Source organism: Lipotes vexillifer, unplaced genomic scaffold (genome assembly GCF_000442215.2).
Source record: "Lipotes vexillifer unplaced genomic scaffold, Lipotes_vexillifer_v1.1 scaffold63, whole genome shotgun sequence".
NCBI classification, from domain to species: Eukaryota; Metazoa; Chordata; class Mammalia; order Artiodactyla; family Lipotidae; genus Lipotes; species Lipotes vexillifer.
This window is the reverse complement of record NW_006784492.1, coordinates 1,051,257-1,063,528: the sequence shown is the minus strand read 5'-3', so window position 1 is coordinate 1,063,528 and position 12,272 is coordinate 1,051,257. Positions and strand designations below refer to the sequence as shown.

General features: G+C 50.8%; 1 protein-coding gene across 1 annotated transcript in view; it reads right to left on the bottom strand.

Moving 5' to 3' along the window:
- Positions 1 to 3,904, bottom strand: part of ACOX3 (acyl-CoA oxidase 3, pristanoyl) — a 43,727-nt gene extending 39,823 nt beyond the window's left edge. Inside the window, 4 exon segments of the mRNA XM_007456864.1 lie at positions 1,620 to 1,709; positions 2,202 to 2,276; positions 3,205 to 3,435; positions 3,761 to 3,904. Coding sequence (XP_007456926.1) covers positions 1,620 to 1,709; positions 2,202 to 2,276; positions 3,205 to 3,435; positions 3,761 to 3,904 — 540 coding nt within the window.
- Positions 3,905 to 12,272: the final 8,368 nt, after the last annotated feature.

The window sequence follows — 12,272 nt, the reverse complement described above, 5'->3', positions numbered from 1 at the left end:
GGCCCGCGTCCCCCCCGCCACTGCCAGGGTCCCAGGATCCAGGGACAACTTCCCCGGGAGAACACACAGCACGCCTCAGGCTGCTGCAACATCACGCTGGCCTCTGCTTCCCCAGGCCCCCCCCCCCCCCCCCACCGCGTCTCCACAGCCCTGGCACATCCAGCTTCTCCACGCCGGTGACCGTCGGCATCTCCTCTCCAGCATAAGAGTCCCACCGGCCTGCTCACGGCTGAGTCCAGGCCCTCACCGCAGCTTCTAGCACACAGTAGGTGCTCAACAAATACCCGTTGTCTAGACCAACACAACCCGCAGCCCCTGGGAGGCTCGGGATCCGAATCTTGACGGATCTGCACTTAAGGACAAACGCCAAGAGGAACGGGGTCAGAAACAACTGCCTGTCTGTGTTCCACCCAGGCCACCAGGCCACAGAGGCACTGACCTCTCTGTGCCAGAGTTAGAAGCCCCCCCCCCTACACCGAGAGCCCAGGGGCACGGGAGCCAAGGAAAGAGAAGGCCGAGAGCCAGAAAGACGTGGGTGCAGACAAAGGTATGTCATGGCTTAAATGACGGGTAAGAACCCAAGAGGCCACGCGGCCTGCTCTCAGCCCCGAGAGCGTGGCTGACCCTCGGCTCTGCTCCCAGGCACCGCCCGGCAGCCTGCGGGGCGCCCACTGTGACCCCCCTCCACTGCTCCACTGTCCCTGCTCTGCCGGGGGCTCCTCGGGTTCATCCTCTCGAGCCCTCAGCCTGCAGCACGGCAGGCACACAGCCCACACTCAGCCGGCGCTGTCCCGTGAATGACTGGCCGCGTGCTGAGCAGACGCACGGGACACGGCTTCACTCTGCTGCACAGGACTCTGCCGACCCACACGACCAACTGGGCGGGTGAAGGCCAAAGGGTCCCAGGATACCAGAACCGTGAGGAAGTGGAGGAAGGATGCGGGCCTCTGGGAGACATGGGGGCAAAGGGGCCCGACGCCAGTGATGGGAGAGGGGCCGCAGGATGCGAGCTGCAGAGGTCACAGATCCCCCACACGCCCCGTCCTCTCCACCTCCCTCACTGCCGTCCACCCCACACACCACGACCCCGTCTGTTCACAGGCTCGCCTCCTCTAGAGCACGCGCCCTCTGACAGCAAGGACCGCCAGGGTCCCCCGGACATGTGCCACGAGAATCCACGAATGCAGGAGGAGTTCCAGGACCGGAGGGGCCAGGCCACTGCCCAAAAGAGCCTGGCCACAGGCAGGGGGATGCAGACAGACAGCTAGAGAGGGACGGGGGGTCACAGGGAATCTTCTCTACTGTTTGCTCTACAAAGCAGGAGCAGAGTGAACGGTTTACAAATCAAACACCAAACCTGGTGAACAAAGAAATAAATTTTACCAAATGGTAGCTCGTGCCTTCCCTACATTCAAATGCCACCCAGATCCAAACCAGGACAGACTTCCGGGTGGGACTGGGTTTCACCTCTCACAGCCTTTCTCTCCTAAGCTCCAGTGCTCTGTGTGACAGATCTCAGTGTGCATTACGTAAAAAGATGGGTTTCCCGGTCTCATTACATGACAACACCACGTTTCATGTGCTCGAAGCCCAGAGGCAGATGGGCGGGTATCACCTACCTCAGTGGTGGGGTCGTAGTGTGCGGTCGTCCGCATGGCCTTGGTATTACTCCCGTGACTCACTTCAGTCAGAGCAAAACATCCAAAAATCTAATGTGGAAACAGAAAATGATGTAAGGCGAGGGTCCCTTTCGTGGAGGGGCCCTGCCAACACCCTTCCGTTACGGCCTAAACCACCCATCAAAGCCCCGAATCTCCATTTCCTATCTAACAGCCAGTGACCTTACTGAGCCATCCTGCCGTGCCAGACGCCGGACGCAGCTCCCGCCTGTGAGAACAGCAGGTTGGATGAGCTGACGGCGGCCTCGCTAAGTCAGCATGGCGGCAAGAACGGCTCCCGGGCAGCAGAAGAGAACGGAAGGCTTTACCTCGATAATGAAAACCTAAATTCCTATAATGCTGGGGATCTGGCAGACCCCAGTTTGGTAAACAACAGCCTTAGCTATTTGGTGAAAAGCCTAAAAACATCATGAGATAAGAGGAGCATCCCTACCCCCTGCTGCAAGCTGCCCCTTCCACAAACCTCTAAGGGGAACAGGGAACGGGACGTGAGCTCACGACTTACCACGACCCTCAACTGACCTCCATATTGAAGATCTTTGGAAGATACTTGAAATGCCTTTCAGAACCAGAGTTGTAGATTGCTGATCCAAAGGTCTGAAAATACAACACCATGACGTAAAAAGGTGGAAGCTAATGAGTGCCGCCGCCCTGGGACTTCACACCCACCCTACCGTGGTCCCTCAGCACCACAGCATCCCACAGCGAGGTCATCAGGTTCCCAGAGGTAAGGGCACTGGCGCCCAAGGTCCAGGGTCCCCTGAGACACAGCCTTGAGCTCGTGGAGTGGCGAGACCTGGGTCCTTGTCCCAAGCAGTTTACGTGAGTTACACAGAAGTGTGAGAGTCCATGAACAGCAAGGAGATGGGGGTTGGATGAGGGTGCAGGAAGGGCAGAGTGAGTCCACCTTTCCTTCACATAGCACGTGGATGAAGCCGCCTTCTCAAGTTCAGCTCTACCCATGTATTTGAGGCAGAAACACAGGCTTCACCTTTGACCTAGTTTCTCTCCACACATCCCCCCTTTCTTTCTCTCTCTCTCTCTCTCTCTCTCTCTCTCTCTCTCTCTCTCTCTCTCTCTCGCCCTCGCTCTCTCCCTCCCTTTCTTTCTTTCTTTCTTTTTTGGTATAAAGCAAGAGTTCCAAAGCTCCTGTTCCTATGGGGCTGTAACTTCACAGCCCTGCACTTTATCCAAGGACCTAACGCATAAATATTTGCATAAATGGCTGAAAAAACATTGGCCTTCTCACTAAAAGTCACAAGATCTGCCCACACATTCTCATCTCTGCTTTTGTTTCCTACCTTATTTTCTAGAAATCTCTTTAAATGAATATTTCCGCAACGCACAGATCTCCCAAAACTTTAGAAGCAGGCAAACGCTGACAACCACGAACCCACAAAGGCACCTGTCTCCCTCTCACAGGCTGAGTGTGTTTTAGGTCCACGTGGACAGAGAGCCGTCGTGGCCCCGGGGCGCAGGGTGAGAGTGGGGATCCCTCTCCTGTCCTCTCCCGGGGCCGACTCACCAGCGTGTGCAGGAAGAACTTGGTGGCCAGGGACCAGTCGTACATGCCCAGGCACTGGATCAGCGCCAGGACCCTCAGCGGGCTCCCCAGCAGGTCCTCCACGCGGAGGAAGTCGTATTCGAAGACCCGCTTGCAGCGCAGGAAGTTCAGCTCCCGGTATTTCTCCAGCGAGAGACTGCCGGGGGGATGGGCGAAGAGGGGGTCGCTCTCCAGAGCCGAGAAAATGTTTTTCTGGAAACGCAGGGGGCGCGCAATGGCTGATTTGGAGGTAAAGTATGGAATGTTGCTATGCTCTGGCGTATGTGGATTTCTCGTGGCCACGTCTCATGGCCTCAGACGTGCAGTGTAACCCAGACATGCAGGGACAGAGATGGGAGTCCTTCCCAGGGGAGAGCGAGGGCCCCAGGCTTAGGAAGCTCCACCTGTCTGTGTTCATTCATTCCCAGCTCCCTATGATTCCCCGAGGGCCCGCCCCACCTTTCTGCCGAGGACCCAGCCACCCAGCAGACCCTGCCCGCCCGCAAGGGTCCCCCGGCGCCGCCCAGCCCAGCCTCACCTTGAAGCGCAGCATGTCCGGCCCTTCCCAGAACAGCGCCAGTTCCTTCCAGGGGAAGGAGGCGCGGGCGCGGGCCGCATGCAGGGGCCCCCGGGGCAGGTCTGGCAGCACGGAGTCATCGCTCCCTTCCCCAAGGGACGCCATCGCTCCCGCCACCTGCACAGACACATGAACCAAGTCAGCTCGTGTGCTACTCACACCATCACCGACAATGGCATGTGTGCAGCAGGATGTGACGGGCAAACGAGCTCTGACTGTGAAGGGACAGCCGGCGGGGGCCACAGAGCTGACGGCCATCCTCCCGGAGAGGAGGTGAGTGCTCTGCGTTTCTATTCCTGAACCAAGGTGATGAAGCATTGGACGGGGGCAAAGGGCAGCCCAGGGCCGGCGCTGTGAAGCACCAAGGTCCAGGGCTCTGTGTGCTGAAGCCTGGCCTGAAGACACCTCGCCCCCGCCGGGTCATCCAGACCGGCGGCCCAGGAGCCAGCTCTGGCCAGTGCACTCTGGCCACACCCTTAGGGTCCCCTTGAGCCCGCCTGGACGGGGGATGCCCGCCCAGAGCCTGGACGGGGGATGTCTGGCTTCTACTAACAGAGCAACCCAGCTCTCTTGACCAAAGTTTCGATCTGGAATTTTCTGAGCAGACTGGCTCCTCTTCCACAGTGCCTGGGCCAGTGAAGCCAGGGACCGAGAGGCTTGTGAACACAGACCTAGAGGGCCACCAGGAGAGCAGAGTCCTGGGCGTGAACCCCCAGTTCAACTCTCTAAGGCCCAAGGGAACCTTTAAGTCCTTCTAGTTAAACATTAGAATAGTCTAGGATGTCGGAGTCTGAGTATGATGGTCAAGGTTGCTGATACACAATGGGAAAGTGGTCTCTTTACTGGTGAAACACCTCTGTTTTCGGTGTGTGTGACAGAGGAAAAGATGGGAAGGGGCACATCTGACTGCCCACTTGTGCGTCAGGGATGATGCCTCGACAGACTGCAGCTTATTTCACTCCCCAAACTGTGAGCCGAGTACTACTGGCCTTCTTGAAAGAGGCAAGAACCCCAGCTCAGAGAGGCTTGCTGTCTTTTGGGAACTCCCACCGCTGAGAAGTGGTAGAGAAGGGACCTGAACCCAGAGTCTGACCCCAAGGCAAGCTCTTCAGGCACCACTTTAAGATGCTGGGAAAAAATCACAGACTAAGCCTAGAGCAAACAGAAAGGACGAAGATAAAAGATTAGAGCCAAAATTATGGAATATAAAAGAGAAACGAAAATCAACAAAAACAGAAGTTGGTTCTTTGAAAAGACTGACAAAATTGACAAACTTTTAGCTTGATTGACCCAGTTAAAAAAGAGGGAAAACACAAATTACTAACTTCAGGAACGAAGGAGGGACTATTACTACTGGCCTTAAAGAAATAAAAAGGATTCTAAGGGAATCCTATGAACCACTGTATGCCAACAAATCCGATACACTCCATAAAATGGACAAATTCCTCCAAAGACACAATCTACCAAAACTGACTCATGAAGAAATAGAAAATGTGAATAGACCTATAACAAGTAAAGAGATTGAATTAGGAATCAATAAACGACACACAAAGAAAAGCCAGAGGCTTTCGGGTGTGAATTCTACCAAACATTTAAAGAAGAAAACCAGTAATCTACAAACTCTTCCCCTCATTTCCCCCCACAGAAAAAGAGGAAGGAACATGTCTGTAAAGTGTTCCATTAAGCCAGTATTCCCTTGAAACCAAAACCAAAGACATCACAAGAAAACTACAGACCAACACCCCTTATGAATATAGCAAAAGTCCTCAATAAATCTTGCAAACTAAATCCAGCAACATACAAAAAAGATTATATACCACGACCAAGTGAAATTTATACTAGGAATGTAAGGCTGATTGAACATTTGAAAATCAATTCACGTAATAAACCATATCAACAGAATAGAGGACAAAAAACACATGGTCATATCAACAGTTGCAGAAAAAGCATTTGACAAAATTGAACACCCTTTCATGATAAAAACTCAATAAACTAGAAATAGTTTGATAAAAGCTATTTAACCTGACAAAAGGCATCTACGAAAACCCCATAGCTATCATTGTACTTAAATATGAAAGATTGAATGCCTTTCCCTTAAGATCAGGAACGAGACAAGGATGTCCACTAACTCTTCTAGTCAACACTATACTGGACATGCTAGTCGATGTAATTAGGCAAGAAATGAAAGTAAAGGCACCCAGATTAGAAACCTATCTCTATCTGCAGATGACATGACTTTGTATATAGAAATTCCAAAAAACGATTAGAATTAATAAATCAGTTCAGCCAGTTTGCAGGGTACAAGGTCAGTAAGCAAAAGTCAACTGGTTTCTATATACTAGCAATGAACAACTCAAAAATGAAATTAAGAGGGCTTCCCTGGTGGCGCAGTGGTTGAGAGTCCGCCTGCCGATGCAGGGGACACAGGTTCGTGCCCCGGTCCGGGAAGATCCCACATGCCGCGGAGCGGCTGGGCCCGTGCGCCATGGCCGCTGAGCCTGCGCGTCCAGAGCCTGTGCTCCGCAACGGGAGAGGCCACAACAGTGAGAGGCCCGCGTACCACAAAAAAAAAAAATGAAATTAAGAAAACAATTCCATCAACAACAGCATTAAATATGATAAAATACTTGGAAATAAATTCAACAAAACAAGTGCAAAACTTGTACTCTGAAAACTATAAAACATTTCTGAAAGAAATCTAAGACCAAAATAAGACCGCCCTGGTGGCGGAAGTCTTGTACCCCTTGTTCACGGATCAGAAGACTTAATATTGTTAAAGTACCGATATTCCCCAACTCAACTACAGATGCAGTGTCATCCCAGTCAAAATTCCAGCTGGCTTTTTTTGCAAGAATTAAAAAGCTGACCCTAAAATTCATATGGAAGTGTAAGGAGCTCAGAATAGACAAAAACACCTTGAAAACCAAAGGTGGAAGGTTCACACTTCTTGATTTCAAAAGTTGCTACAAAGTGACGATAATGAAGACACTGTGGTACTGGCATAAAGAAAGACATATTTATCAACGGAACAGGATTGAGAGTCCAGCAATAAACCTTAACATGTAGGGTCAATTGCTTTTTGAGAAGGGTGCCAAGACAATTCAACGGAGAAAAACAGTCTTTTCTCAAATGGTGCTGGGGCAGCTGAATAACCACATGCAAAGGAATGAAGCTGAACTCTTTCCACACACATACACAAAAATTAACTCAGAATGGATCACAGATCTAAATGTAAAAGCTACAACTATAAACTTACAAGTATATATAAGAGTAAATCTTTATAATTTCAAGATAGGCAAAGCCTTCTTAAAGATGATACCAAAAGCACAAGCAACGTAAGATAAAATATACATATTGGACTTCATCAAAATGAAAATGTTTTGCTGCAAAGGACACCATCAAGAAAGTGGCAAGTCAAAACTACAGTGAGGTACCACCTCACAGCCGTCAGAATGGCCGTCATCAAAAAATCTACAAACAGTAAATGCTGGAGAGGGTGTGGAGAAAAGGGACCCCTCCTACGCTGTGCGTAGGAATGTAAACTGGTACAGCTGAGACAGGCCTGGGACCTGGGACCCTTTGCTGCAGTGCTTGCACATGGACACACCTCTCCTTGTGCAACAAAAGACAAAGAAACTATATGGGACTAAAAATAACTGCGTGCATGGGCAGTTGGGGCAAATTCTGGACAAAATATACAAAAGACCAAAAAACTCAAATGCCACTTCTGAAGAGCCGGGAGCAAAAGCAGGGTGGTGAGAGCAAAAGCAGGGTCCCGAGCATGCCCCCTGCACTCAACCCCACCTAAGGGGTGGGCAAACCTCCTAAGCCACCCCTCCGGCTCAACCCCTGTACACACCCCTACCCTCACCCCATTTAAGGAAGCAGCTTGCACCCCCTCAGGGAGCGAGCCAGCAAGGGAAACTGTTGTTTGCTCCCCGCTGCTGCAGCAGGGGTCCCAATAAAGCCTTGTTTGAATTTCTGGTCTGGCCTCTGATCAATTTCTATTGGTTGGGGAAGGCCAAGAACTCTGGTCACTATCACAGCCACTATGGAAAACAGTACGGAGTTTCCTTAAAAAACTAAATATAGGGCTTCCCTGGTGGCGCAGTGGTTGAGAGTCCGCCTGCCAATGCAGGGGACGCGGGTTCGTGCCCCGGTCCGGGAAGATCCCCCATGCCGCAGAGCGGCTGGGCCCGTGAGCCACGGATGCTGGGCCTGTGCGTCCGGAGCCTGTTGCTCCGCAACGGGAGAGGCCACAACAGTGAGAGGCCTGTGTACCGCAAAAAAGAAAAAAAAAAACCTAAACATAGAGTTGCCATATGATCCAGGAATCCCACTCCTGGGCATATACCCAGAGAAAACCATAATTCAAAAAGATACACGCACCCCAATGTTCATTGCAGCACTATTTACAATAGCCAGGACATGAAAGCAACCTAAATGTCCATCAACAGAAGAATGGATAAAGAAGATGTGGTACATATATACAATGGAATATTACTCAGCCATAAAAAGAACAAAATAATGCCATTTGCAGCAACGTGGAAGGACCTAGAGATTGTCATACTGAGTGAAGTAAGTCAGACACAGAAAGACAAATATATGATATCGCTTATATGTGGAATCTAAAAAAAAAAGGGTACAAATGAACTTATTTACAAAACAGAAGTAGAGCCACGGATGTAGAAAACAAACTTATGGTTACTGGGGGTAAGGGGAAGGGAGGGATAAACTGGAAGTTTGGGACTGACACATACACACTATTATATATAAAATAGGTAACTAATAAGAACCTGCTGTATAGCACAGGGAACTCTACTCAATACTCTGTAATGACCTATATGGGAAAAAAATCTTTAAAAAAAAAAAAAAAAAGAGTGGCTATATATATAACTGATTCACTTTGCTGTACCCCTGAAGCTAACACAACGTTGCAAATCAACTATACTCCAATAAAATTTTTTTTTTTAAGTGGAATGATAGGGCTTCCCTGGTGGTGCAGTGGCTGAGAGTCCGCCTGCCCATGCAGGGGACACGGGTTCGTGCCCCGGTCCGGGAAGATCCCACGTGCCGCGGAGCGGCTGGGCCCGTGAGTCATGGCCGCTGAGCCTGCATGTCCGGAGCCTGTGCTCCGCAACAGGAGAGGCCACAACAGTGAGAGGCCCGCATACCGCAAAAAAAAAAGTGGAATGATAACCCAGAGAATGGGGGAAGAGATCTGAAAATCATACATTGATAAGGGACTTGTACCCAGGCTACATGAAGAATCTTAAAACTTAATAATAAAGCCAAATAACCCAATTTAAAAGGCTCAAATAGACATTTCTCCAAAGATATACGAATGGCCGACAAGTTCATGAAAAGACCCTCAACAGCATTAGCCATCAGGGAAATGCACATCAAAACCAAAATAAGATAGCACTTTGCATACCCTAGGATGGCCATGGATCAAAAAGATAGATAATAACAAGTATTGATGAGGATGTGGAGAAACTGGAACCCTTATACATTGCTGATGGTAATGTAAAATGGTGCAGTGACTTTGGAAAATTTGGTAATCTTTCAAAAGCTTAAGTATACTGTTACCACATGACCCGGCAATTCCGCTTCTAGGAATATAGCCAAGAGAAATGAAAATAAATATCCACACAGAAATCTGTGTAAGAATATTCATAGCATCATTTATAATAACCCCAAAGTAGAAACAACCCATATGTTCATCAATAAAATGTAGTCTCTCCATACAATGAAATATTATTTGCCACAAAAAGGAAGGCAGTACTGGCATATGCTACAATGTAGACGAACCTTGAAAACATGATGCTGAGTGAAAGAAGTGAGACTTGAAAGATAACAGACTGCATCATCCCATTTAAGTGAAATGATCAGATAGGGTAAAAAGAGAGAGACAGAAAGTAGGTTAGCAGCTGCCAGGAGCTGGGGAGGTGGGAGGATAAGGATTGTGACAACGAATGTGTCCAAGGTTTCTTTTGGACTGATGAACATGTCCTGGAATTAAACAGTGGGGTTGGTTGCACAACTCTGTGAATACAGGATAGGGAAAACCACTGATCTGTACACTTTAGATGGGTTAATTGTACAGTGAGTTATAGCTCAATAAATAGGTTAAATTAAAAAAAAAAAAAGTAAGGCAGCTCTTGGCAGAGACCAAGTGCCCCCAAATGCAAGCTACAAAGTCCAAGGGAACTTTGTATCTTTCTGGACTTCCCTGCAGGTGGCCCCATCCCTTGGTTGGTCCAGAACACCACACTTCTCCCTCTGCAGCTCCTCTTCTGTCTCCTTGCAGACTGGGCCTCAGCCACTCTCGCCCTGCATCACCTCATCCGTTTACATTGACTTAATTCACCAAGGGCCCCCAACTCCACACCTCCAGCCCCATGTGCTCATTGGCAGCTTCCTGGACACCCCTCTCCTCTAATGTTCCAGAAGTCCTCAAATTCTGAATGTTCGGCATGGAACTCACCCTCAGCCCCCGGCTCTACCTGTCCCCCTGCAGGGCCAGTTCTTTGCTGCCAGTGGCCCAAGGGTTAGTTGATCTATAAACCCAAGTGTCATCCTGGAATTCCCCTCTCCCTTGTGCCCCATAATCCAATTAGTTTCCAAGACTTCCTTCCCCCCACCCCCCATTGCACCTCTTTAATGCCAACCGAACCCTTTCGTTTCTCGTCGCTCCTATTACATCTATCATAGTAACCTCCAATTATTGAGCAAACATGGCGTGTGGGTGGGTGTGTTAATCTCACACGTTGCTAACAGAGATTGAATAGTTGATCTCCATGGTGCTGGCAACCCCAGTATAATCGGTACTCTCACTTTCCACGTGAGGAAACCGCAGCTTGTCAGAGTGGGAGTAAATTGTCCAAGGTCTTAACGCTCTCATCAGGCACATCCCACCCCAAATGCCAGGATTCTAAGCAGCAAGATGCCACCTGAGGTCACCAACAGTACTGCATGACGGTTCAGCTGCTACATACGAGGATCTGAAGCCAGACGCCTGGTGTCAGATCCCAACTCCAGAGCTTACGCGTCCGGCGAATTTGGCAAAGTCACTTCACCTCTCGGGGGTGATGACATTAGTAAGGCTAGTCCTGTATCTAGTCTGCAGGCTGTTGCCATTCACGGGGGCACTTGGAGCAGTTCCCCGCATGGAATGTCCATACCATTATTGTGGCAATAGCCGCTTGCAGACAATTTCAGAGATGGCCCTAACATGCGGATCCGATCATTCTCCCTTTAGGTGACCTGACCTCAGGGGACCATGTCGTAACTCCTCAAAACGTCTCGCGCTGTTACCCGCCCGGCCGCCGGCCCTTGCAGCCTCTGCGCCCAGCAATCCCGCGCGGGACACACGTTTGCCCCCGGACCTTTGCACGTGCCGCCCCCGCGCTCCCGGGCTAAGGCGGGCTGGACCTTCGGAACTCGCCAGGCCCTCCGGCTCGCGAGTCCTCGCACCGCCCAGCTCACACGGCAGGCGCTCACCGCTCGTCCCCGGGACCGAGCCCGAAGTCCCAGACGAAGAGCAGCGCGCGCAGCCGCAAACGAGCCCTGCCGTCCGCACCGCCCCGGTTCTCCCCCCCGCCCGCCCCCTGACGTCATCTCACCGCGCCGCCCGCCCCGTCGCCCGGGAAACGCAGGACGCGTCCGCGCGCAGAGGCCGCTGAGGCTGCGCGGAAACGGGGGACTTTCCTCCCACGGTCCCTGGCGATCTTCCCAGGGGACCTTCCTGCAGAAGAATCCCGGGGATTCTGTTCCCTCTCTGGTTTTAGGACACTGCTTGACGTGCATTTGACAGGGAACGTGCTTTGAACAAGAAGGGTTCACACACTACTCAGGGTTGTTTTGCTGGGTAGGTAGAGATGCCGTGGAGACCGACATAGGAGGAGCCACTTGGGGGAAGAGAAAGGGGAGTTCTGTTTTGCACATGTTTTCTTAGCTACTTCCTGGTAAACCTGCCAGGAGCTGGTGTGAGCAGTAGGGCAGGGTGCGAGCTCTTTCGGTAAGTCAGCTGACGATGATCTGGCTGTCCTCTGCTGGGGCTCTGCCGTCCCATCCGCCCACTCTTGTCCTTTTGACATCTGTCCCACTCCACCCTGTTGGGCGCACCCATTCCCTGCTCATTTTGAGTCATTTGCTCTGTTGGCCATTGTTGGTAACTGCAATCATTTGAACACATTGTTAACACTAAAGTCTCCTCCAAAACTCTGGCCACGTGTCTCTCCTTATCCCCTTCCTCCTTTCTCTCCCACCACCACCGCCTCCCTTAGCACTTCAGGATCCACAGAAGAGTGGTTGGAAAGGAGTCACCAGGTCACTGGGTTGGGATGGGCCGTGGTGATTTGGTACCAAGTATGGTCCTGTCACAGCTCTGCCAGGACCACAAGCACCAAGCTCCTTCCCCGTAGTAAATGTACATCAAGTAGTAGGCAGCTGAGAATGGTATTGGGAAAGA